The 26803-nt window shown below is 41.6% G+C and overlaps 1 protein-coding gene across 2 annotated transcripts in view; it reads left to right on the top strand.

The window, feature by feature from the left end:
* CCDC14 (coiled-coil domain containing 14) overlaps positions 1 to 8750 on the top strand; it is a 52435-nt gene extending 43685 nt beyond the window's left edge. For both annotated transcript variants that reach the window (XM_022567311.3, XM_089910600.1), the window contains exon 13: positions 14 to 8750. In XM_022567311.3, coding sequence (XP_022423019.3) covers positions 14 to 941 — 928 coding nt within the window. In that variant the 3' untranslated portion in view covers positions 942 to 8750. The remainder of the gene's footprint in view (positions 1 to 13) is intronic.
* Positions 8751 to 26803: the final 18053 nt, after the last annotated feature.

Genomic DNA, 26803 nt, shown 5'->3' with positions numbered 1-26803 from the left:
TTCTTCTTAACAGAACTTTACAGACCAGTATGGCAAAGCTTCTCTCAGATCTTAGTATGGACACTTCTCGCTGCAAGTCTGGGAATAATCTTACGAAATCACTTCTGAACATTTATGAAAAACAACCTCAACATGACCGAATCCCTGCTCACACTTCCATAATGAGCTATCTAAATAAGTTAGAACCAGTTCACACTATTATTACACGTTCAGAGCCACTTTCTACAATTAGCAATGAGGAAAACACAATGCCAGATAGACCCTATGAAAATGTTCTGCCCTCTAAAGGCCCTCAACATACTAATGCTAGGAACGTGGTGGGAGCATCAGCCCCTGGAGTCATTTCTGCCCTTTCAAAACAGGATTCTGATGAGGAGAGTGAAATTACAACTTTAATAGAAGATGAGTGTAGTTTGGATAAGACAATTTACATTCCGTTTGCTAGAAGCACTTCTAAAAAGAAATCACCACTATCTAAGAGATTATCCCTCCAGCCACAGATCAGTGTTGCTCCACCGCAGATGGTCAGTGGACTTGTTGCCGAAAAAGAAAATAAATTGTGTGCACCTGGAGTTTGTTCCTCTTCCAAAGAGGAAGGAGTTGCACCTGAGAAACTTTCCAGAACAGCTGATATGGAGGACAAGCAACTCCTCAGGAAAATAAAGGAAGCCATTCGCAAGATCCCTCCTGCCACTGAGGAGCCAGAGGAATTGGCTGCGTGTCATGGCCCCTCCACTTGTCAGAACAGCAGCATTCAAGTGAAAAGTAGTGCAGTCTCTGATGGTAGCTTTTTAAATTCTGATTTAACCTCTGACTGGAGCACTTCTTTTTCAACGTTCACTTCTCGTGATGAACAAGACTTCCAAAATGGCCTTGCAGCACTGGATGCCAACATTGCTAGACTCCAGAAGTCCTTGAGGACTGGTCTTCTGGAGACGTAAACTCAGAAGAAAAGTTGTTTTTAAGAATAGGACTTGGCTACATTGAATATATATTTTAAATTTCTTTAAAGTTTTATATTAATTATGTGTGAAATAATAAATTGTATGAATAGTAAACTTATTATTGGAATATATTGACACTGGAACTTTAAAAAACAAGTCATCTTAAGAAATTGACATTTGCTAAGAGAAGAAGGTTGTGTGTAACTAGGAAAATATTGTAAGTATTGTAAATAATATTTAATTTAGTATTTATCAATTAAGAGTTTATTCTTACTCTGCTGGGCTAAGGGTGCAGGTTGGAAGGACTCTGGTAATTCTAAAGGATAATGGGAAGGGAGTCTCTGGGTACAATTTACTATATTAAAACTAGAGTTTCTTTTCTCTTTCAGGATTCCTGTTTGGTTTTTAATGGCATTGTGTTTTTATGTGGGATGCTCTGTGCTACAGGCTGGTGTTATTGATGAGACATATAAACATTTATTTTAAGAGAAAAAGTGCCAGTATCTCTATTTTAAAAAATCATTGATTGGTCCAAGAAAATATAGATAACATCCTAAGTTAGCATATGGCTTCTTAAAACTTTGGCACTTTATCTTTGTCACAAATGCATTTAAGACCATTAAAAAGTAAAAGACTGATAAATGCTAACAAAGAAGTTTTAGTTTTGGAAATTTGGTTTTTTAAATAAAGAAGTGTTTGTTTTTTGTCATTATATTTGAACATGATGGACTTTTAAAAAACAATATTTACTTATTTTGGCTGTGCCGGGTCTTAGTCAAGGCAGATGGGATCTTCATTGTGGCATGCGGGATCTTTTAGTTGCAGCACGCGGACTCTTTAGTTGTGGCATGCGGACTCTTTAGTTGCAGCATGCGAACTCTTAGTTGCGGCATGCATGCGGGACCTAGTTCCCCGACCAAGGATCAAGCCTGGTCCCCCTGCATTGGGAGCGCAAAGTCTTACCCACTGGACCACCAGGGAAGGCTCTGAACATGATGGATTTTATAAATCTTGCACTGGTTGTAATTCTGCCTTTCTGGACCAATTTTTTCTTTTTTTCAGCACTTTCGCTGAGAACGTTTTCTATTCTATAAATAATATGAATTAGGTTGGTCTGTGCTTCTCTAAACTAGCACTCCCTAACTACTTGGTATCATTTCCTTCCATGTAAGCAGCACATTTTAACTCTTAGAAAACTGCGTAGTGTGCTATCACTGATACGTCATACAAGTCACCTCCCTGGCGTCATTGTATTTAGTGTTTGGGCAGGCTTTAGCATTAAAGAGTGTTCTGCTGGCCCCAGAACCTCTTCCTGCTAGTTTCTAAGTGTTGGGGCTACAGATTCTAAAGGGCCCAGATATAGTCTCTTTGACATGTTCAGATTTTATAGAAAGAGATTTCTTAGGTCTAAATATTAAATGAATTCTAAGCTATTTTTACAGAATTGTCCATTAATATTTTTAATTTCTTACTTCCAGTATTCATAAACTAATTCCTTATTTTATGTGGAAGTAACAGTTCACAACCCTTGAACACATAAGTTCAGAAGTACAGTTCAGAAATACAAAATAATAAAGCAAGGGAGAAAATTGTGTCATCTGTGTATTCCTAAATATTCAGTTGTTATTCATATGCAGAAGTAAATTCTTAAGATTATTATATGATATCCAAGAAGATTGTCCTCTTTTACCCTTAATATAGGACGGACATCCTAACATGCAAAGAAACATTTTTAATGTTTATGGGTTCAGTTAACTAAGGGTTAATAATTTGATTGAAGAACAAATGAGACTAGAAAAATCCTTGGGGGACCTTTACCAGGAGCTTACTGTTTATTTGATTAAAGACATACACATGGCATAGAAACATGAAAGAATTTGGTTAAATTTTAGGATGGAATATGACCCTAGCAAAATGGATGGAATAGACAGTGAGTTTCATAGAAGTTTAGAGTAGAAGGAAGTCCCAAAATGGTAGAGAAAGACCTAGAAGAGAAGAAACTTCATTTGGATCTTAAAGAATGTATAGGATTTGAATAATTCTGTAAATATCCTCAAAATGTTAACCCCCTATAAAGTCAGCATCATCAGAATGTGGAGGCTGAGTGGTATATTCAGAGAATGTTAGGTACAGCAAGCTGACTAAAATAGAGGGTTGACGTTCCTTTATGATAATGGTAGTAATAGATGATGGTAACACAATTTAGAAGAGCTGGGGTCAGACTGTAGAACGTCTTGAGCTCCAGGCTGAGGAATGACCATTATACATTATGAAATCATTGGGTGTAAGGGTATCCTGGGGGTGTTTTTTTTTAAATTGAGGATCACCAGATGAAACTGGATGTTCTTAAAACTGCATAGAGTAATGGTAAATAAGAAGGATTAGAGGAGAGAGAGGCTAGAGACTACTTAGAAAGCCATTGCAGTAGTCCAGACATAAATTGATGAGCCTTTAGCAATAAGAGTGAAAAAGGAGAGACAAATGGAAACGTTTTCAATAGGCTTGGTGACTTAATAGGAAATGAAAGAGAAGGAGAACTCAAAGATGACGCCCGGGTTTTTAATTTGATCAGTTCAAGTCTCACTGAGCAAGCACTGTCTAAAATGAAAAAGCAAGTTCTTGGTTAAGTTCAGAGTTAACAAATTCCAATGTAAGTCTTGATAACGGTGGTGATAATGGAGAGTGGGCTAAAAAGGAGAGGAAGAAGGCCCATTCTCAGTAGTTCTGATCTTCACACTAGGAGTCATTGTAACTGCCTCATCATCGTCTCAGTAGGGTCATTCTAGTCCCAAATCCCGGTGCTCTCACAAAACCTTTTCTGATATCCCAGAATGTGAAAAGCATATGGACTGTCCCCTAACCTCTGAAAGGATGAATTCAGCGTCTCCTGATAGGTACTGGCTGTAGAATAGGAAGGAACTATTCTCCAGCATTTTGTCATTATTCTACGGTCCTTTCTTGGATCTGTGGAGATAATGTGCAGGTTGTTCATATGGATTTAGTATTTGTGAATACCACTGAAGATGGAACTTAGAATCTGATTCTATTTGACCAAGCGTAGGGATCCTAGGATCAGGGCTAAAGAAGCCAAAGAAGTACTTGGTGCACATTTTTCTCTTATTCTTGCCACCCTTGGAGTTTAGTGAATTGTCCAGAAATCTCTACTTTTTACTAATGGTGGCATTTATGTCAAGTGCCTTAAAAATAAAGGCCTTCAACTGCATGGAAAGTAGGGCAGAATTGCAAAGCCTAGTTAGGTAGAAAGGGCATATGCAGCCAAATCACAACTTAAGTGTATCTAGTGCTCATATTATGGGGCAATCCCTTCAGCTAAAGGTTCATTCATTCATTCAATGAATAAATGAAATGAAAGCTCTAATATGTGCCAGGTGCTATTCTGGGTTCTGAGAAAACAACAGTGAGCAAGACAGGTATTCTCTACCCTCAAGGAGCTTATGTTACAGTGTGACACAAGCAAAGGGTAAGTGCTGTGAAGAAAAAAATGGGGTAAGGTCACAAAGAATGACAGAAGTGGTTAAAGTTTTAATTATTAGAGTAAGAGGCCCCTTCTCAAAAATTATTTTTAGGAGTCTAGAATTTAAGCATTACACTAAAGTTGAATTTGATTTATGAGCTAACACTCCCTTAATCATTTTTCAAATCTGTTAATTCTTGCTTTCCTTTTGCCTAAAGTTGCTTAAACAAATGTGTTCTATGACTATATAACTTATATATTGGTGTTTTAGTATATCATGTGTAGAGAACTGGGCATATTTTATTTAAAGCAGTTGGCCCGAGTATGACCTCCCAGAGAATTATTATCAGAGATGGTAAGATCTTAGGGACTTCTGAAGGGCTTAAAATTGGTTTTTGAAAGCACTTCTATCTATAAAAGTCTTCTCTCTCACTCTCATACCCGAAGAGGGAATCTGTTTTACAGTGATACCTACTACTGGTAATATCCCAAATGTACCTTTTGCTTGGACCACCCTTTTCCTCAGGCTCCTGACAAATTCTTACTCATTCTTCAAACCCAGAGTACAACTTCTGCACCTTGCATATACCTCTACTGATGCATCAGTTTACATTTCAGCCTCTCCTACCCTGTGTATGTAAGAGCAGGGACCAGGATTTATTCATCTTTGACACCCCGTGACACTGGGTACCTATTATATAGTAGGCAGTTAATAACTACTGCTGGACTTAACTAAATCCCTGACAAATGGTCATCGAGGCTTCAGTTAATTTCCTCCTGGTGTGGGCAAGTTCATGCAACAGCTTGTTATAGCTTTATTACATACATCTAAGCTCCTAGCGTTAGCCTCCTTGTAACTTTTATTCTTTATACCTATTATTAACTTCTGAAGCAAAATTCACTTGTTTAGCAAACAGTTGCACACTACTGCTTGTGCTGTGGAGAAGCCACAGATTCTTAGATCTTTAGGAGGGGAGATAGGGCAGAAACTTAAACTGTCACCAGTGCAAGGATAATTTAGAAATATGGAAATTGAAAACAAAAATATTAAAGACGTTTGCTCAAGGCCCCACAGCTAACACCTGAACCAGATATTGTGATTCTCAGTCTACTTTCTTCACTATGCTGTCTCCTTGATATCAGGTGAATCTCATGACCACTTGAACCCCTGGGTCCCCAAATCTGTCACCAGAATCTAGCTGTATGCCATTCTCTCTCTACTAGCATGGTCTAATAATAAAGGAATTCCTTCTGTAATTTATCATGAGGATTAGATAAGTAAAAATGCTTTGCAAACTGTCAGTGGTAAATAGTTGTTAATGATCACTAATTATATATAGTTGGTCTACATGTATATGGGCGTGTACTGTGCTAGACACTTAAGGTTTCATCTTTGCTTTATGAAAGACACACAATGTTCTTAAATTCTCTGTTTAACATGTGGCATAATGCTAGTAAAACAATTTTCCCACTTGGCCATTTCCATCAAAAGTCATTATCTAAACTTGCTTTTAAAGTGGATGGAGAAAGTTACATGAGTTTTCTCCCATCAACACTGGCATTCACAGTGAGTTCGGACATTTCCAGGACCCCAGCAATATCTTCTGTTCCGCTGGAGAGTAAGAGGGCTCATTTTCCATGGAGATCTCAAGGAGACATGCAGAAGTATCACAGACTCTCCAGCAGGAAAATGTGGTCCCCTTTGGAGCTGGAGACTGACACATTTGTTCAAATCTAAAACAAGGAATGAGGTCCACTGCCCAGCAGGGAGCACACAGCCAAGGTACATATTTTCACCCCACCATCCTTTCCAGATTATTCTGCACTTGGCTGTGAGCTCTAGCCCCAGAATGGGGTTGGAGACCAGAATCAAGTATTTTAAAAGTCAGCAGCTCCAAAACAAGCAGAACAGATCCTTCTGGAGGGTAGTAGTTTGTGGTTTGGCAAGAAGAAAGGAGTAAAGGAAAAATAAAATTTTAAATCCAGAGCCTCAATAGATGGAGAGAAAATTAATCCTTTTTCTTTTTCTTTTTTTTAGGTCTATACTATCCGACTTGCTGTCTTAGGATAGGGAGATAGATTGGTTGAAGATGGTACACAAACTAGAACAAGCCAATAAATATTTGAGTAAGTAGGTCTTCACCATTTAGAGCAGTGACCTCTGTGCCACCACTCCACCCTTCCCCTGCCACAAAGCTAATGATCATTTTTTTTCACCAGAGACTCAGACCACTTGTCATCACCTCTTCCCTCCCCACCATCTCAACTGGTCTAAAAAGCCATCTGGTCAGATTTCTGTAATGATGGATGACTAACACATAAGGCAGCTCCTCTTGTCCCCTAACTTACCCATAAAGAGTATGAGAATTTAAATTGTCGTTTTGTATCTCTGGCCAAAGTTTGAGAAAAGGTCATGATAGATCATTGATGAATGTAAGACACTTGAAAAGGCAATGATATTTAAGTCTATGGGAAAGTTCATTTTAATAATGGTGCATTAGAAGAGAATGAGCCCTGGATTGGGAGTCAGGTGACCAAGTGAGTCTGTCTTCATAGTCTTTGTGACCTTCAACCATTTATAATTCATTAGCTCTCTAGTGTGTGCCACACTGAGTATTTAAACACAAGACAAAGTGTGCCTCTGAGGGACCTAGAGCCCGAGGACCTGCCAAATGAGGAAATATGATCTCAAAGACTCTCCAGCTCAAAATGCTACAACTTCCAAGGAGATGGTTTGCAACCAAAGGAACTAGACACATAGCGCTGATGGACACTCACACCATGTTGGTGTCATATAGAATTTTAGCTTTGGGTTGCTGTTCTTTCTCTTTTCCTCTAATACTCATCTCTTAGGTGTCCTCCATATTTATTTTTCTTCTAGATGATATCACTTTTAAAGAGTATCTTTGGTGTCTTTCTGAGGACTCGAATATTTTTATGTCACCCTCACATTTAAACTATAGTTTCCATTGGATTTCAATGTGAAGATGGAAGTGTAAAGTTGTCCTTTCCCCTTCTTTTGTAGAAATCAAAAACAAGAGAAGTACAAATGCCATTTGTGAGGAAAACTAGGAGGCAGCTCTAAAACCAAGTCACAGATGAGCTAGAAGAACTGCCAGAAGCAGTAGTTATCAAGCAGGGTACATATGATAAGAAACAGAGAGGGGATGCTATGGGTTCCAGGTAGCAGAAAGAGCTAGCAGAGTACGCTTCTTAATCATGAACAGCTCACCCAGAGGGAAACGTTGTAAATCCTTAGTTTACGACAATGGAAAGATGTTCCATAAGCTTTATGTTGGGGGAAAAATATAGATGCCTATTGCCATGTAGAGAAGTAACGCTAAACAAATCACTGCACAAAACTGAAGATTAAGGGAAATCCCAACTCTTCTTATACACAAGCATTCTGCAAATAGCTGATCCAGGAAAACCTTCCTTATCTGCTTCAAAAAAAATCAGTCATCAAGAAGGACCAGCAGAGGATCTATACTAGAATATTTTGAGGAAAAGAAGAGAAAAGAAATAGAAAAATAAAACTAAATTAAAAACCTTATCAAGGACGTCCCTGGTGGCACAGTGGTTAAGAATCTGCCTGCCAATGCTCGGAACATGGGTTCAATCCCTGGTCCAGGAAGATCCCACATGCCACAGAGCAACTAAACCCGTGCACCACAACTACTGAGCCTGTGTTCTAGAGCCCGCGAGCACAACTACTGAGCCTGCCTGCCACAACTGCTGAAGCCCACGTGCCTAAAGCCCGTGCTCCACAAGAAAAGCCACCACAATGAGAAGCCCCCGCACCGTGAGGAAGAGTAGTCCCTGCTCGCCGCAGCTAGAGAAATCCCGTGTGGAGCAACAAAGACCCAATGCAGCCAAAAATAAATTTTAAAATAAATAAAAACATCAAAAAAATGTTGCCATAGGGCTTCCCTGGCGCAGTGGTTGAGAGTCCGCCTGCTGATGCAGGGGACACGGGTTCCCGGTCCGGGAAGATCCCACATGCCGCGGAGCGGCTGGGCCCATGAGCCAAGGCCGCTGAGCCTGCGCATCTGGAGCCTGTGCTCCGCAATGGGAGAGGCCACAACAGTGAGAGGCCCGCGTACTTTTGACTAAATATTTGGGCATGAACCTTTTTTTTTTTTTAATTTTTTAACTTAAAAAAATTTTTTTTGGCTGTGCCAGGTCTTAGGATCTTTAGTTGCAGCATGCGGGATCTAGTTCCCTGACCAGGAATCGAACCCGGGCCCCCTGCATTGGGAGCACAGAGTCGTAAGTGCTGGACCAGCAGGGAAGTCTCTGGCCATGAACTTTTAAAACTGATTTTAACGAATATTTATTCAAATCAAGAACATTGAACAGAGAAGCAAAAACTTAGGGACAAGGTGATGAGACAGCAGGAGGAAATGAAGCAGAAGCTGGCAGAGTTTAGGAAAGAAATGGAAGGAAAAGATTAAGCCACCTCAGAAACGAAGGCAAAATTGACAGTAGGATGAGGGAATATCAGATTTAAAACATAGTGGCTTTGATATAAAACCCTAGGTTCAAACTTGGGTTTTCCTTCAGCACTTTGCACATTACACTGTTGCCTTCTGGCTCCCAGTGGCTCTGAGGAAGACTGTCATGGACCAGAGCCTTGTTGCTTTCAAGGTGATATAATTTTCCTCTCTGGAAGCCTTTAAAATTTTCTCTGGCTTTGATGATCTTAAATTTCACTCTAATGAATATGACAGTGTTTTGTTTTTGTTTTTAATGTCTCCTGTTAGTGCTCTATGAGCTCTTTAAATCAGTGATCTTACATCCCTTTCTAATTCTGGAAAATTCTCAGTCATTATTTCTTCAAATATTTCCTTGTAATTTGTTTTTCTCTCCGCTTTGATTCCTATTAAGCTTCTACTTCAAACCTATGTGTCGCTTAACTTTTATTTTGACCAAATAATGTACATATGTAAGATCATATCATGCTTGCTTTTTTTCACCAACATTCATTCTACACCTCCTATCCCCATATTAGCCCCTTTTGTATTCCCTAGCCACACACCTGTAACCTATATTCATAACCAGTATTTTCTCCATGCTCATAAAATCCTATGTGGATCCTTGTATTTATAGAAATTTCAGGGAGTTGATCATTGTTTTGCAAAAATGGGTCATAAGATACTCATTTTTCTGTATTTTTATTTTCTCACACTTAGAAGTACCTATGAAAATCCCTCTAGGTGACTAGTATGTCATTTATATGGACCTAATTCATTCTTTTAATATTCTATGATATGGAGATGTAATACTACAATTTATTCAATAATTTGGATCAGTTGTATATAACAGAAACTAGTTATTTTAAGAAGAAAATGATTTAATGTAGGAAATTTGGGACTTAGTAAATCATTAGAGGGACCCATATAGCAGGCTCTAGGCTGGGCCTCCAGGGATGACTCCCACAACGGTCCCAAAGAACCTGCCCCCCAAGGGAACTACAATATCCATACAGTCAGGAAGTTGCTGTCCCAGCTGCAGGTTCCAGAATCATGCCACCCTACCTGCAACTTGGGGGGTTAGGAAGCTACCGCCAGAACTTTTGACTCCAGACCCATACTGCGTCTGTCAGAGCTGCACTAGTACATCTGACTGGTGATATTAAATCACAGTCTAGAACACTAGCTTCAAGGCAGTCTGGGAACCATGTCTTTAGTTTTTCAGCCTCTGCAAAATAGAAAGACACATAAGAAAAGGGTTAACTAGAGGGAGTGTGGACCAGTCTACGAAATCTGCTGTAGACTGTAGATGGCTGTAGATTGGGTTCCCCTATGAACAGTTTCACAGTAAACATACCTGTAATGTGGCTTTGTGGATTTCTACTTCTATTCCTGAGGAATAGGGCCCCAGGAGTAGAATTTCTGGGACAAAGGATATATGTATTTTAAAAAATAGATCTTGCCAAATTGCCTTCTGCAAAGGTTGTAACACTTTACATTTCTGCCAGCCATGTGTGAGAATTGCCTTCATGCATACCACGCAGTCAGCAATAGGAACGATGGCTTGGTGTGTGTGTGTGTGTGTGTTTGTGTGTGTGTGTGTGTTTTATTGTGGAGAATGTCAAACATGCACAAAATAGGCAGATAATATAATGAATTATCATGTTCCTATCTGGCAGCCTCAACCGCCATCTGCCATGGCTGATTCTGTCCCTAATTCCCCCTGTTTTATGATATTTTAAAGCAAATTCCAGATGCCATATTATTTTATTTATAAATATAAGTATAAATGTATGTCTAGGGCTTCCCTGGTGGTGCAGTAGTTGAGAGTCCGCCTGCCAATGCAGGGGACACAGGTTTGTGCCCCAGTCCGGGAAGATCCCACATGCCGCGGAGCGGCTGGGCCCGTGAGCCATGGCCGCTGGGTCTGCGTGTCCAGAGCCTGTGCTCCGCAACGGGAGAGGCCACAACAGTGAGAGGCCCGCGTACCGCAAAAAAAAAAAAAAAAAAAAAAAAAAGTATGTCTAAAAGATAAAATCACACAATATTATTATAATATCTAAAAAATTAACAATAATTATTCATTAAATATTCAGCCAGTGTTTACATTTTATTTGAGTAAGGATTCAAATAAGGCCTACAAATTGCAATGAATTAAAGTGTTTTATGTGTCATTTAATTTATAGTCTCTCTCTCCATCTTTTTGTTCCTTACAATTTATTTGTTAAAAGAACTCAGTTGTCAGTGCCGTGAAGTTTCTTGCAGTCTGAATTTTGTAGGTTACATCCCTATGTTGTAGTGGAATGTTATCCTAGTTATTTCCTGTGAATTGGTAGTGGAATCTAGAGGCTTGGTCAGATTCAGGTTTGACCTTTATGACAAGAATAATTCATAGATGGTGTCTGTTCCTCCACTGGGACTCACATAATGTCTGGTTGTCTCTCCCTTTGTGATGTTAGCAACCACTGATTGTCAATGTCCAGATCCGTTAGGGTTGCAAAATGATGACCGTCCAACTCTATCCTTCTTCATTTGTGACACAGAATACATCTATAAAGAAAAACTCCCTCCCATCTGCTATTTGGTTGCCCAACAGTTCATTTACATAAATAAGAAAAATGCTTAATTCTTTCCAGTTACTTACCAGTTTTCAAAATAATGAATTGGTTCCCTAGTATCCTTCAGTGGTGAATTGTTTTTCAGTATCGTTATGAATTCATGGATTAAATTTATTTGATGTGTTTTAATCCACTGTTGTTATGACTCTTATTGATACTTAAATTGTCCCACATTTGATCAGTGGAAGCTTTGCTATAGCTGTTTTTGTGTTTGCCAGTGTGATGGGTGTCAAGCAATTTTATGTTACTTTCATTTTTATTTCCCTGATTTCTACCATATGAATGAATTTCACCATACTCATGTGTTTGTTGGGCCCTTTGGTTTTACTCACTAGTGAATTGTTTGTCTGTATCCTTTGCACAATTTTCTATTCCCATTGTTGGTTTTGTCTTACCAATTTTTAAGGGTGCTTTGTATAGAAAGTAATCCTTTGTGAGAATATAGTAGCACAAACATTTTTCCAGACATATTGATTGCAACTAACTGTCTTAGTACCTTTTGCCAAACCAAAAAAAAAAAAAATTATTTGTATATGGTCAAATATGCTTGTTTTTACTTTATAGTTTCTTAGTTCTTGGTAAGGGAAGTCGCCCCAAACCATAGATTGTACATATAATCTCGTAGAAAGTTTTCTTCAAGTTTAAAAATATTTTTCTTTTACATTAAAATCTTTAATCCATTTGTAGTTTACTTTTGAATTTAGTATAATATAGTAGTCCATTTTTATTTTCTTTCAGATGGGTAGCCCATTATGACTGCACTTTAAAAAAAAAAGAATTCATCTTTTTCCCATTGAACTACCAGTTTGGCACACAAACAATAGCCACTGTAATATAATTATCAATTATTTATTCTGTTCCACAAATACATTTTTATACACCCTTACTAATGCCATATTGATTTGAATACATAAACTTTATAGTACAACTGATATCTTAGTAAGCCCCTGTACATACCCACTCTGTCTTTTCTTACATTTTTATAGTTGTGTTAACTATTCTTTGGCATTCTTTTTCTATTGAATTTTAGAATCATTTTATCTAATTCCAAGAAAAACCTTGTTGGAATTCTAATTGGAACTACATTAAATTTATATATTAAAATTTGTAGAATTAACAGTTTTTTATTGTCTTTCCTTCTAGGAACATGATATGATTTTCAATTTATTAAAATCCTATTTTGTGTCTTTTAATAGTTTTTTCCCTCAGTTTGTTTCAATATAGATTTTGAGTCTATCTTGTTAAATTTATTTATAGTATTTAGAATTTTTGTCACTAACATGATTTGAATGGATTTTTATTAGCAGCATGAAGATTATAAAGGCATAAGAAAGAACTTTTTAGACAGACTGTCCAGTCACTGGAACTTGTAATTGAATTGAAAGCTCCTTCTCATATTATCAGGAAGGAAAGGTGGATATGCATCTCTCTAAGATCATTTAGGTAAGGTCTTGCTAAGAGGTTGGGGGAGGGAACCAGATGAGCCCTGGAAGACCCACAAAGAAGAGGAATCTGGAATGTTGCTCTTTTAGCCAACATCCTAATGTCAGCCCTCACGTGAGGGCTCTTGACTTAATTAGCCAGTTTTTCTAGTGGGTACATGGACATGTAGGAGACCATTATAAAACATGCTGGGATAATCCAGGGTAAAAATTTCCCAAGGAAGTTTTTCTTCTGTTTGTTTTATTCCTCTTAGAAATGCCATTTTGCTGTTATGATGTTGTTTGATTGTTTTGGTTTTGCAATGAATACCTTTTTGTCGTTGTTTATTTCCACAGATAAATAATTACAATAAATATACTCCTTCATTCACTTTGTGTATTCATAAATAATGGAAAGAATTTTAGCCCACTGGAGGCCAGAGTTAATATGATTTGCAGTGCATCTTCTCATTCAAGTTTCAAAACAACACCATGAAGTAGACAGGGTTTATTTCATTTGTATCTCATTTTTTAACAATTAGGAAATTAAGGCCCAGAAGAATTTACTTGTCCAAGGTCACACAACTAGTTAATGACAAAGCTGCCATGCAAACCAAGTGGCTGACTCAGAAGATCTTAGCACTAAACTATACTCCCTTCACACAACAAATTTGAGGTGGAAATGTATGACTTACTCTCTAACCTCCATTTCTACTTCTGAAAAACAAAGGATTTTTAATAGATGATATCATCTGGCCATAGATTCTCATTATGCAGAAAACTGAGTTTTAACCTTAATCCACTAATGCTGATCTATTGAATTCATAAACTAAGGTGAGCTATTTAATATTTGACACTTGTCAGAGATTAATCAATTATATTTTACCTTCTCTTTCTTCCCTTTCTTTCTTCTTTGGCTTTCCTAATAAGGGCCCAGCAACGAAGAGGACCAGGCCAGAGAAGGGATCCAAAGACAGGAAGGAAGTGCAGAGGATGTGCACAGACAGATGGAGGCCAGGACTTGCAGATTAAACTTCCTAGGAAGGCAGTAAAAATAAATGGAAACCCCATCCCCATCAAGCAAAGGAATATTTTCTACAACTAGTGTCTTGCTGTGGGGCGATGGGGCTAACTTGCTTTATTTCAGGACATCAAAGGGGACAAACAGAAAAATTTCTCTCTGAAGCTGATTTATTTAATCTTGACAAATCAGCCATCATGCACTAGGTTTGTGTGTTTGGACCATGGTATTTTTCAGGTTAAGTGATATATTTCCAATAACTTTATGCAAACCCTCTTGATCTCTAGTCATTAGCCACAGTTTATAAGGACTGGTACAGTCCAGCCCCCATTAACTCTTAAAACTGACCAGCCAGGATTCCCTTTCAGGACAGGACTTCACATTAAGGATAAATTTTTGGAAGTGGAATAAAATTGTCATAATAGGGCAGGATACAAAATCAATAAGCAAAAATCAGTTGCATTTCTATATGCTAGGAATGAGCAATCAGAAAAGTAAATTAAGAAGACAATTCCATTTTCAATAGCATCAAAAATGAATAAAGTAGTTAGAAATAAATTTAACCAAGGAGGTGAAAGACTTTTACACCAAAAACTACAAAACATTACAAAAAGAAATGAAAGAAGAAAGAAAATAAATGAGAAGACATCTTGTGTTTGTGGACTGGAAGGCTTAATATTATTAAGATGACAATACTATCCAAAGCAATCTACAGATTCAATGCAATCTCTCTCAAAATCTCGATGTTTTTTTGCAAATATAGGGGGGGAAAGGTCCTAAAATTCATATGACATCTCAAGGGACCCCCAGATAACCAAAACAATCTCAAAAAGATGAACAAAGTTGGTGGTCTCACATTTCATGATTTTAAAACGTAATACAAAACTCCAATAATCAAAACAGTGTGGGATGGCATAAGGACAGACATATAGGCCAATGGAATACAATAGACAGTCCAGAAATAAACCCTTGCATATATGGCCAATTGATTTTTGACAAGACTGCCAAGACCATTCAATGGGGAAAAAACAGTCTTTTCAACAAATGGCACTGAGAAAACTAGATACCCACGTGCAAAAGAATGAAGTTGGACCTTTACCTTACCCCATTTACAAATATTAATTCAAAATTGATTAAAGACCTAAATGCAATAGCTAAAACTATAAAATTCTTACATAGGAGAAAATCTTCATGAACTTGGATTTGACAATAGTTTAAGTATGGCATCAATATCACAGGCAACAAAAGAAAAAATAGATAAATTGAATCTCATCAAAATTTAAAACTTTTGGCATCAAAGGACACAATGATGTGAAAAGGCAACCCACAGCATGGGAGAAAATATTTGCAAATCATATATCCAACAAAGGATTAGTATCCAGAATATATAAAGAACCCCTAAAGCTCAATGATAAAAAAAAACAACAATCTAATTTAAAAAGGGGCAAAATAATTCAAAGACATTTCTCCAAAGAAGATATACAAATGGCCAATAAGCACATGAAAATATGCTCAACATCATTAGTCATCAGGGAAAGGCAAGTCAAAACCACAATGGGATATACTTCACAACTGCTAAGATGGCTATTATAAAAAAATCCCAGAAAACTTAAAATGTTGATGAGAGACTTCTAGTTTCTGGTCTGGAATGTAAGAAGTATGGACATCTCCACCCTGACAACACATAAAAAGCTGAACAAACTGAAAAATTAACAACACTTCTTAGATCTGTAAGAGAAGTGATCTCACAGGGCAAACCATTGCTTCCAATATTGGAGAGACAAACAGATGGAGACAAAGGATCACAACTTACTGTAAAAACCCATGAACAGACACCTCTGCAGGAATAAGCGCCAGGGGAGGAAAAACCTGGATTGACAAATTGACAATTGTCAAATTGACATCAATTGACAAATTGATGGAAGCTCAGTGTAGATGAGTCTAAGAGTTAAAAAATTTAGAGACACCCAGACATGGAGTGGGGAAGTGGCCTACACTTTTGTGCTTCACCTCCAATACCTCAAGTTGGTTCTCACAGTGAGTATCAGAGAAAAGAACAAGGATAACAAATAGAACATAGTAAGAAATATGGTAGCTTATTACCCAGCTATACCAATAATCACTTTGAATGTCAATGGTCTAAATGCACCAACTTAAAAGACAGATATTGTCAGAGTGGATCAAAATACAGGACCCAATTCTATGCCGTCTACAAGAAACCCACTTTAAATATGACACATTCAAATTCAAAGTAAATGGTTGGATAAAGATATACTATTCTGGGCTTTCCTGGTGGCGCAGTGGTTGAGAGTCCGCCTGCCGATGTAGGGGACACGGGTTCATGCCCTGGTCCGGGAAGATCCCACATGCCGTGGAGCGGCTGGGCCCGTGAGCCATGGCCGCTGGGCCTGCACGTCCGGAGCCTGTGCTCCACAACAGGAGAGGCCGCAACGGTGAGAGGCCCGCGTACCACAAAAAAAAAAAAAAAAAAAAAAAAGATATACTATTCTGACACTAATCAAGAAAAGCAGGAGTATTTATACTAATTTCAGACAAAGCAGATTTCAGAGCAATGAAAGTTAGGGATAAAGAAGGGCATTAAATAGTGCTGAAGGGGTCAATTCTCCAAGAAGACATAATAATCCTTAACATGTATGTGTGTAACAGCAGAGCAACAAAATACATGAGGCAAAAACTGATAGAGCTACAAGGAGAAATAGATGAATCCACTATTACAGTAGGAGACTTCATCACCTCTCTATCAAAAATAGATAAGTCAGCAGGTAGAATCAGTAAGGACATAGTTGAATTCACAACACCATCAATCAACTGGAAAAAAATTGACATCTATAGACCATCTAACAACAGAAATATACACATTCTTCTCAAGCTCACATGGAACATTCACCAAGATAGACCACATTCTGGACCTTAAAGCACACCTTAAATTCAAAAGAATAAAAACCACACAATGTCTGCTCTCAGACCACAGTGGAATTAAACTAGAAACCGATAACAGAAAGATAGCTGGGAAATGCCCCCAAATACTTGGAGATTAAACAATATGCTTCTAGATAACACATAGGTCAAATAAGAAATCTCAAAAACATTGGTGAGGATGTTGAGAATTTGGAAACTCTGTGCATTGTTGGTGGGAATGTAAAATGGTACAGACACTATGGAAATAGTTTGGTTGTTCCTCAAAAAGTTATAAAGAGACTTATCATATGACCCAGCAATTCCACTCTTAGATATATACCCAACAGAGTTGAAAACAGGGACTCAAACAGATACTTGTATGCCAATATTCATAATGTCATTATTCATGATAGCCAAAAACTGGAAACTATTCAAGCAGCCATCACTAGATGAATGGATAAACAAAATTTGGTTTATACATACAATGGAATATTATTATTCAGCTATAAAAAGAAATGAAGTTTTGATACATGGTACAATATAGATGACCCTTGTTTTATGCTAAATGAAATAACCACACCAAAAGGACAAATATTGTATAATTCCACTTATATGAGGTATCTATTAGATTAGGAACATTGATAGAGACAGGAAGTAGAATGGAGGTTACCACAGACTGGAGAGAAGGGGGTATGGGGAGTTATTGCTCAATGTACATGGAGTTTCTGTTTGGGATGATGAAAAAGTCTGGAAATACATAATGGTGGTGGTTATACAACACTGTGGATGTACTTACTGTCACTAAATTGTACATTTAAAAATGGTTAAAATGGTATATCTTACGTATATTTTGCCACAATTTTTAAAAAGTGAAAAAAAAAATTGACATGATAGGGAAAACAGAGTTGAAGGAAAAGGAAGAGCCAGATAAAAGTGAGTGAGAGGAGCAAAGCCAGGAAATCTCAGAAATCCAGCCACCAAAAATTTTTTTAACATTCCACAGAAACAACAAAATGGAGAATTCTGTAAAGTTAAAAAAGCTATCTGGGGCTTCCCTGGTAGCTCAGTGGTTGAGAGTTCGCCTGCCGATGCAGGGGATGCGGGTTTGTGTCCGGGTCCGGGAAGATCCCACATGCCACGGAGCAGCTGGGCCCGAGAGCCATGGCTGCTGAGCCTGTGCGTCCGGAGCCTGTGCTCCGCAATGGGAGAGGCCACGGCAGTGAGAGGCCCGCATACCACAAAAAAAAAAAAAAAAAAAAAGCTATCTGGATTAAATCTCCTTCTAGAAGTTCAGGAAAATAAAATTCATGTTAAAATGAACAACAGAAAAGAGTCAAAGTCAACTCTCCGGCAAAACTAAGGAAAAAAAGGGAATAAGGATCAGATCAGATTAACATCCCTACAATGAATACCTGCCAGAAAGATATGCTCAAAAGACAAATCAAAGCTCTAATGGCCTAAGAGAGCTAAAAGTCATTGAGAAAGTGACATAAGAACAACATACATCAGAATTAGAGAAACTCAGAAATTGGATCAGAATTCAAAGAAGAATTAGAATAGTTAAAAAAAAAATTGAGAAATGAACATTAAAGTATAAGTGACACAAAAGCAAAGAAACACAACAAACAAAACATTGAAAGAGAAGGTGAAAAGGAGAGAAAATTTTAAAATCAAAAAGAAATGAAGGGGGGTTCGCTGGGGCACAGTGGTTAAAACTCTGCCTGCCAACTCACGGGACACGGGTTCGAGCCCTGGCCCGGGAAGATCCCACGTGCCACAGAGCAACTAAGCCCATGCGCCACAACTACTGAGCCTGCATGCCACAACTACTGAAGCCCACGCACCTAGAGCCCGTGCTCCACAACAAGAGAAGCCACTGCAACGAGAAGCCCACGCAGCACATCGAAGAGTAACCCCCACTCACCACAACTAGAGAAAGCCCGTGCGCAGCAATGAAGACCCAAGGCAGCCAAAAATAAAAATTAATTAATTAAAAAAAAAGAAATGAAGAAGGAAATTCAAAGTATTTGAGGGAAAGGAACAAATATTGGAGACAGGCAAAAGAGGTCCAACATACAGATGATGGAAGTTCCCAGGGAAGCAAGTTAAAGCAAGGGAACAGAACAAATATTAAAAATTATAATTACAGAAAAACTTTCCTGAAATTAAATATATAATGTAAATATAGAGAAATTTAATATATATATGTTTAAAGCTACATTTTAAAAGAACACACTGTCTACCTGAGAAATAGCAAACCAGAATAATCAATATACATATTCTAGTAAAATTACTGGACTTTAATGAAAAAAGATAAAGTTCTTTAAGTATCTATGCAAAAAGAGCATATAACTTAAAAGGGATAGAAAAGTAGACTATCAGACTTTTTAAGAGCAATTCTTTATGCCATAAGTAAGTGTCAAAACATATTTAAGATTTTCAAGGAAAGAAAATGCAAGTCAAGTAAAATATCCAGTAAAATTGACCTTCAAGTATAAATGGCATACACATATTGTAATCAACATAAAAAAATTCAGGGAATACTCTTTCCATAAGCCCATTCTAAGGAATCTACAGAGGACAAGCTTTCAGACAACCAAAATGGCTAGATTAGAGAGACATAAGGAATTAATGATGAGGATTAAATATATATTTACCTATGGATCTAAGATTAAATGAGGGCTGGGAATTTCCTGGCAGTCCAGTGGTTAAGACTCCACGCTTCCATTGCAGGGGGCATGGGTTCAATCCCTGTTTGGGGAACTAAGATCCCGCATGCCGTGTGGCATGGCCAAAAAAAAAAAAAAAGATTAAATGAGGGCTAAATGAGGAAGATTATAGTACACACGGGCTAGCTATAGAGGCTGACAACTATTAGAGCCCAACTATAATAAAAATAGCTGACTAGCGTTTCAAATTGCATTCACAGCTGGATCTTCTGAGGGGAAATAAGATATAGAAATGCTTTCTCAGAGCTGGGTCTGGTTAGCCTAACAGCAGAATTGGGTGGGGGAACCCTGGCCTGAACCTTTGAGAGACTGTCTCTAATCTTAGGCCGTTCTCTCTTTGCCATCTATAGCCTCTTCCCCTACCTCTCCCTTCCTCTTTCTTGCCTCGCTGTGGTCTGATTGCCTCTCCATTAAGTAGATATAGATCATACTCGCACGTTTAAAAGTAACTGTTAGGCGCTATCCTAAGCACTTTACCTGGCTTATCTCAGTGAAGCCTTTACATTCCTATGAGGCAGATTGTCCCATTTTAGAGATAAGAAGACAGAGTAACAGAGATTAGTAACTTGCCCAAAACTTTGCAGCTGTAAAGTAAGGGGTAGGGTTCTCAACTCCAGAACCTGCCTTTTTTTTTTTTGCGGTACGCGGGCCTCTCACGGCTGTGGCCTCTCCCGTTGCGGAGCACAGGCTCCGGGTACACAGGCTCAGCTGCCATCGCTCACGGGCCTAGCCGCTCCGCGGCATGTGGGATCTTCCCGGACCGGGGCACGAACCCGTCTCCCCTCCATCGGCAGGCGGACTCTCAGCCACTGCGCCACCAGGGAAGCCCCAGAACCCGCCTTTTTAAGGACTATGTTATCTAGGCAGAACAAAATTGCACCTTGTGTCCAATTTTGAAAATGAGCAAGTTTTTCGCGATACTTTGTCCAAAAACCAAAATTGCATTCATTTGGGGGAATCTACTCGATTCGTTGTTGTTTTTGATAGCCACATCAAAGAAAAAATTAATTTTAAAGTCTACAGAGTTTTTCCAGTGTGTTCTTCTTTTGTGTATCGAGTGGTCTTCCACGGGAAAACATGAGAAAACACCCTGAAGGCCACCAGTCCGGTGTGCAAGGAGGAGTTGGGGCGGTGCGGGGGAAGGGCGAGGTGGACCGACGTCCAGCGCTCGGTTCCGCTCCGGATTCTCCTCTCCCGACCAGTGGGAGGAGGGCGGGTAGGCGTGGCGGAAGGACCGCAGGTCCATTCCCAGAGCGCTATGCAAATGACATGCAAATCAGCGCGTGTGAGCCAGAGGCGGCCTTTTGGGTCTGGACGCGGAGCGCCGTGCTCTCAGTCGCTAGCACACTCGCGTTTGCTCTCCCACTTGCTCGCTTTCTCGCCGGCTATTCACCCTCGCCCCGCCCCGTCCCGTGCGGGACTCGCCTCGCGGGCTCCCAAGCGCCGCCTGGTCCGCAGCCGGCGGCGGGTTGAGCGCTGAGCCTGCGCTGCGCGCCGGTGGCCGGGACGCCCCCGCCGAGTGCCGTGCCTCGGCTCCCGGGCCGCTTTCGCCGCGCGGGTGAGTGAGCCCGCCCCACGCTTTTGTCCCGGCGCGGTCCCTGGGAGTCATTCCCCGAGGGCGGGGGTCCCGGGGTCGGGACCCTCCCTCGGGAGCCTGCCCCTGGCTCCACTGTTCGAGAAGGGTTCCTACGTGCGGCGAGGAGTTGGGGCGGGGTGTGGCGCGTAAGGCGGCGACCCCAGCGTTTCCAGGCAGCACGGTTTTCTTTTGAAAGGTGAGGTGCTTGGGGACAGTTATGCCGTTGTTTCTATAGGCGTCATCCGAAGGGGGCGCTTTTGATTTGAGGGCTGCAAATCGCCGCTAGCCTTCAAGGAAGAGAGGTGGGCTCTTCTCCCAGCTGCGGGGGCGAAGGTGCCACGTGAAAGTCCTTCTAGCCTAAACGCGAGTCAGGGAAGATAGGGCAGTGGCGGCAGCCCCGGCGTCCTAGGCAAAACTGGGGCGTCGGGCGTCACAGTCTTGCTCTCCCTCCCTGCTCCTCACTGAAGCCCCTCGCCTGCTCTGCCTCCTTGTCTTTGACCGGAGTTTCATGGTTGAAGGACCCTTGTTCGCAGATCATTGCGGTTGGAAAGTTTAGGCTAAACTAATTCCCAGGTGTTAGCTGTCTATGGTTAAGGCAGAGCTCCTCCCTGGGACTTGTGGCTACTTACACTCTTCAAGACCCAAAGGGCTGAATTTCTAGGAGTGGTATTGCACATGTGAAGACGGGCTGATGGGGAGAGCATCTCGTTGTTGTTGGGAGGGCAACAACAGAGGATTACTATCCTCTGTATAGTAACCTGAAGGAGAAAGACCCAGCTTCTTTGAGTCCTAGAAGGGGTAAAAATAACCCTTGCAATTGAAGGAGCTGGGCCCTGGTGGGGGAACACCCGGGCAGTGGGAATAGTGCCAGGCCTCAGGCCGCTGGTTTTACCATCCCTCCTCTCTCCAAGTGCAAAGAGCAGAGTATGTGCAATCCGCCCCCGCACCGCCCAAGACCTCGGGAGCCTGCCTAGTGTTGCATCCCCCTTCCAGCTGGGGCTGTAGGTTCTTCCCTGCTTTAGTGCAATCTTTTGTGAAAATGCACAACTTGTCAATGAGTTATTTGCAAATGAGGGGCTTGAGAGAACCGTTTAGGGAACCCCTCACACTTCAAAGCATCAGGGATCCACAATGCAAGTCTCTGGGGGAAGTGTAGGTGCTTCTGGGTGCCTAAAAGGCATTTCAGGTTCTAGTAAAATATTTTTTGTTTCTTTCACTTTATTTCCCTCTTCCCCTCCATCTCTTTACTTTTAAATTCCTGACCCCCTTCCCTTCTCTCTTCGGTGATCCTCTGTCGTAGTCTCTTTCCCTGCCCTGCGTACTGCAGGGATGTAAAAGGTGATGCTGCTGGCACCATAGTGCCCTAGGCTGGTATGGAATGTTCTTTCTTCATGCCCAGAGTGAGGTTGGCCCTTTGTCTCCCATCCTAGGTGGGCCAGTAGCCTTCATCCAGAGCAGGGAGGAGCCTGGGCACTTGGCCCTGGGTGGGGAGTGGCTGGACGCTGGCTACTGGATGGGGTAGTGGGTACTCTGGGGACAAGAGCCTTTTCACCAAGATGTGCCTCTCTGTCCCTTCACTCATGATACAAAAAAATGCTGGTCCTCGTGCACTACTAGGCATGAGCTCGGCAAACTACCCCACGGTGGCAAAGGATCTGTGTGTTTGGTTTCTTTTGTGCAGTAACTAAATAACTGGGGGGGGTAGCTGGGGCCTTGGAGTATTTTCTTTATATGAGGTTTGCTGATCCTCTTATCAGGAGACTTTCCTCAGGGGTTAGACCTTGGGGGACATGTACAGAGCAGACTAGGCCCTGGGGAAGTTCCTGGTCTAACTGGTAAGCTTAGGCGGACTCACCTGCAGCCTGGACCTTAGACAGGTGTAGTCACCATAGGGCAGGGGCCTCTGGCTGGCAGCTGCAGGGGAGTCTGCTGGGAAGGCTTGTCAGAAAAGGAGGCTGGCCCCAGATGGTGCTGGGGTTGAGAGGCCCTCGCAGTGCCACAAGTGGAGGAGGGGTTTTGATCGTAGCTGGGGAGTTCTGCCCCAGCCTCAGAGAAATACACTGTGAATGCTCTGGGGTCACCATGTACTCAGTGTCTACAAGAATGACCCCTTGCTTCCTCCCCAAGATATGAGTCTGAGTCTGTGAAACAGTTGATTTATTGGCTCTTTGCTTTTTAAGAGGTTCAAGAGGTGACAGTTTGAGAATGCAGCCCAGCCTGGAGGTAGGGGTGCAGAGATCCCATGAACACGTGGACTTTTAGTATCTTTCTGAGAACAACGCTTCTTCGTATTCTGGAAATATACACCAGGGCCGCTTGGAAGCCTAACTGCCCTTCCCCCAGTTCAAACCAACACACTCTGATTGGGAAATTGTTCATTCTTAAAAGCTTCCTGTCCTATCCTTTCTGTAAATGTAGGGAAATTTAGAGTACAACCCTTAGAAAGTAACCTTTCCCAACAGAAGACGTTGTCCTCTCCCAACTTGACTATTTGTCATTCTCCTCTGACCTGCAGAGGGTGCACCCAGAGGACACGAGGTAGGACTGTTTGCATGTGGACACTTGGGTGGCATGGGGCTGGGAGTCCAGGGTGAGAGCAGTGCCGAAGAGTCACTAGGACAGGACCCTGTGCCATGTGACGTCTGCCCCCTCCCTTCTGCTCCCTTAGCCCCCTGCTCCACAAGCACTGAAAGGTGAGTGTGCTGGGCCAGGGTCTGCCTTGTGAGCCTCTCCCACCTGTGCAGTTCCGCAGATGAATGCCCTTGTCTCTTTATTGAGTTTTGGCTTCATACTTTTCCGTTTGTTTTAAGCCAACAGGTTGAGCAAATGCAGTTCTTACACTCTCAAGGTGGGTGGACCTCAGTATTTGTCACTACAGGTCAGCAGATGCATCCCTCCTGCCCTGTTGGATGCACCTGTTGTCAGGGCTGCAGCCCTTGTGAAATGGAGGCGAGCCAGTAAGAATTGTTCCCTGTTTGTAGCTTGTGGGGATAAGGCTGGATTTCCACATGCTCACATTGTCCCGCTGTTCACTGTCCCTTTTATCTGAGGGTGAATGCGCACAATGGACACCCTACAAGGGAGCTGTGGCAATTTATGTATAGATCTGGCTTCTTGAATATCCCACTGTTGTCCCCTCCCCCCATTGTTGGTACTTCTGTCTCCCTTTCTCCCCTCCCCTCTTCTCTTGGGCCGTCTGGAGACAAAAGAAACGGGATGAGGAGAGGATTTACTTTTCTTTCGGATCTGCTGCTTGATTCCGCCCTCCTCCACCCACCCCGGACCGTGGGCCCCCAGATCGGATGGATGCTGATTTGTTAACGCAGGACCTTATGAGTTAGTTCTCATAATCTTTCAGGAACCAAATAGCTACACTGTTGAGCTTCTGTCGTTGAGGATGCTGTTTATGTTTTTTGTTTTCAGAGATTGATATTTCTGGTACAGAGTAGCTCTCCTTCAGATTTCTGGCAGGACAGGCAGCGCGAGAGTAGAATGTGATCTTTGGAGTTAAACTTGGGTTCAGAGCCATCCTGTTCACTTACTGGCTGGATGTTCCTGGGTATGGTATTCAACCTCTGTGGGCTGACTGCAGTTTCTCCTTCTGACAATGAAGGTGGTCATAAAAATGAAATGAATATGTGGATATAAGGAGGCACAAAAGAAGGAATACCCGTTATTCTACATATTGAGTAGTGTTCGCTAGGTCTGTGGAATGACCTGTACCTCGGCCAACAAACATGAATTACAGACCTCCTCTCCACCTAGCCCTGTGGAGGATTATAAAAGGAAGGTAGTATGCCCAAGAGACTTCAGGTTTTTGTGGGGAGACAGCTAACATGTATGAAGTATATAATTAGAAAACAGGGATAAGTTCTGTGGCACAGACTCATTTGGGGGAATTTCAGAGGCTGGCGTGATAAGGAAAGGCCTCGAAGATGAGGAAGAGGGAGGGTGGGTACAGGCCCGAAGAGAAGAAGGTGGGAACCCTTGGTTCCAGTGTCCAGACGCTCTCAGCTCCTCCTTTGTTAGAACCTGGTGAAGAACCTTTGACCCTGTGGTGAGCTCTCAACCATGCAGGACAGCTTGTCCTGAGATTTATTTTGGGGGTGTTTTCCCTCTGCTGCCCAGAATATTCCTGTAACAATTTTGTTTTCACTTTATACTGGATCAAAAATTATGTGAGGCAAATCTATAGCCAGAGTGAAAGCCCATCCCATGAAGACTTCTGGGTTCCCGGGGCTCTGTGTTCTTTCCTCATGCTTCATTTCTGTCAGTCCACCTGACACCTGCCTTATAGTGAGGTGGATGGCCTTGTCTAAGAGGCCAAGGCGTTGGTGGCAGAACCGGGAACAGCCAGAGTTATTGTCACTCCACCCTGGTGGGGGATGGTGATGGGGTGGGAAGGCCTGACCCCAGCCAGAGAAATGGATGCATGTTGGTTCTATCTTCTGTCCCACCAGGTTCTCCGAAGTCCTTGAAGGCTGGCCTCTTCAGTCTGAGGGTGACCTGGGGAGCAGAGGTGAGCGTTCCTTATCTGGCCTGACTCTATGATCACTGCCATCTGTCTGCTGCCAGGGCCCCTGCGTACCTTATATCTGCCCACACAGCTTCCACCCGTCCCTGAAGTCCTAGCCCGCATCCCACCTGATAGCTAGACTCGACACCTGTGGCTGACACTGTCTTCTGGGTCTGCCTTGACTCTGGAATGTACCATCTTCCACAGGAATTTTCACCCTATGAACAGTTGGAGGCTCTGGCCATCAGCACTGACCCTGGCAGGAATGCTTTTCTCCTTTTTTAGGTCTGGACTAGGTAGAATGTCTCCTGAGGCTGTGTGACAAACCAGGAAGAGGCCGTGGTTTGGAGTCAGCTCCAGCGCTGTCCAGGTCTCTGCAGAGGCATATATAAATGCAGCCCAGCCTGGAGTTAGGGGTGCAGAGATCCCATGAACACAGGGACCCCTTCTCTGCTTGCCTGAGGAGGCTGTGGGCAGATAAACAAATGCTTGGTAACTTTTATTGCGATGCAGTTATAAGGTGTGGTGGCCCACTAGGCCTCAAGTTCCTGAGGGCAAAGGCCATGGTTCATCTCTGTGTCCTTACTCTTAGGCCAGTAAGTAGTCTTAGTAGCTGACACGCCACAGGTGCTGGGTTGAAGGCCTGGCTAGTGAGTGAGTGGGAGTGTTCAAGAAAGATCCTAAGGCATCTCCCATCTGCTCCCAGAGAAGGTACTTTCCACTCATCTACCTCATGGTTAGGCATAACTGTGCTATTTTTCTCCTAAACATTATGCACTTTTCCTGCGGAGTACTAAGCCTATTCAGAGAATGTGCCTAAAACGGACCTGTTTCTACCCTTCCTCATTATCCAGGTTCAGTCCTCAGTCCATATTTTTGTTTTAGTGTCAACAGAGCATGGTCGCTTGGTTGGTAACCTTGTGGAAATGGATATGTTCAAGAAGAGGCAGTCGGCTGTTTCAGTGCCCGTAACCTTCCTCTTATTACTACCGAAGCTTCTGTCTTCATCGTAGGGCCTCATGCTGGGCATGAGACAGTTAACGCAGCTGCTACTGATTTTACCCCATGGCGTTTCAACTGAAGTGTTTTAGGGAGTTCTCAGGCTTTTGTTG

The sequence above is a fragment of the Delphinapterus leucas genome, chromosome 4 (genome assembly GCF_059928025.1).
Source record: "Delphinapterus leucas isolate spDelLeu-1000000601 "Yukka" chromosome 4, BTC_Dleu_Yukka2, whole genome shotgun sequence".
In the NCBI taxonomy this organism is placed as follows: Eukaryota; Metazoa; Chordata; class Mammalia; order Artiodactyla; family Monodontidae; genus Delphinapterus; species Delphinapterus leucas.
The sequence above is the reverse complement of the archived record's forward strand: the minus strand, read 5'-3'. Positions and strand labels throughout refer to the sequence as shown.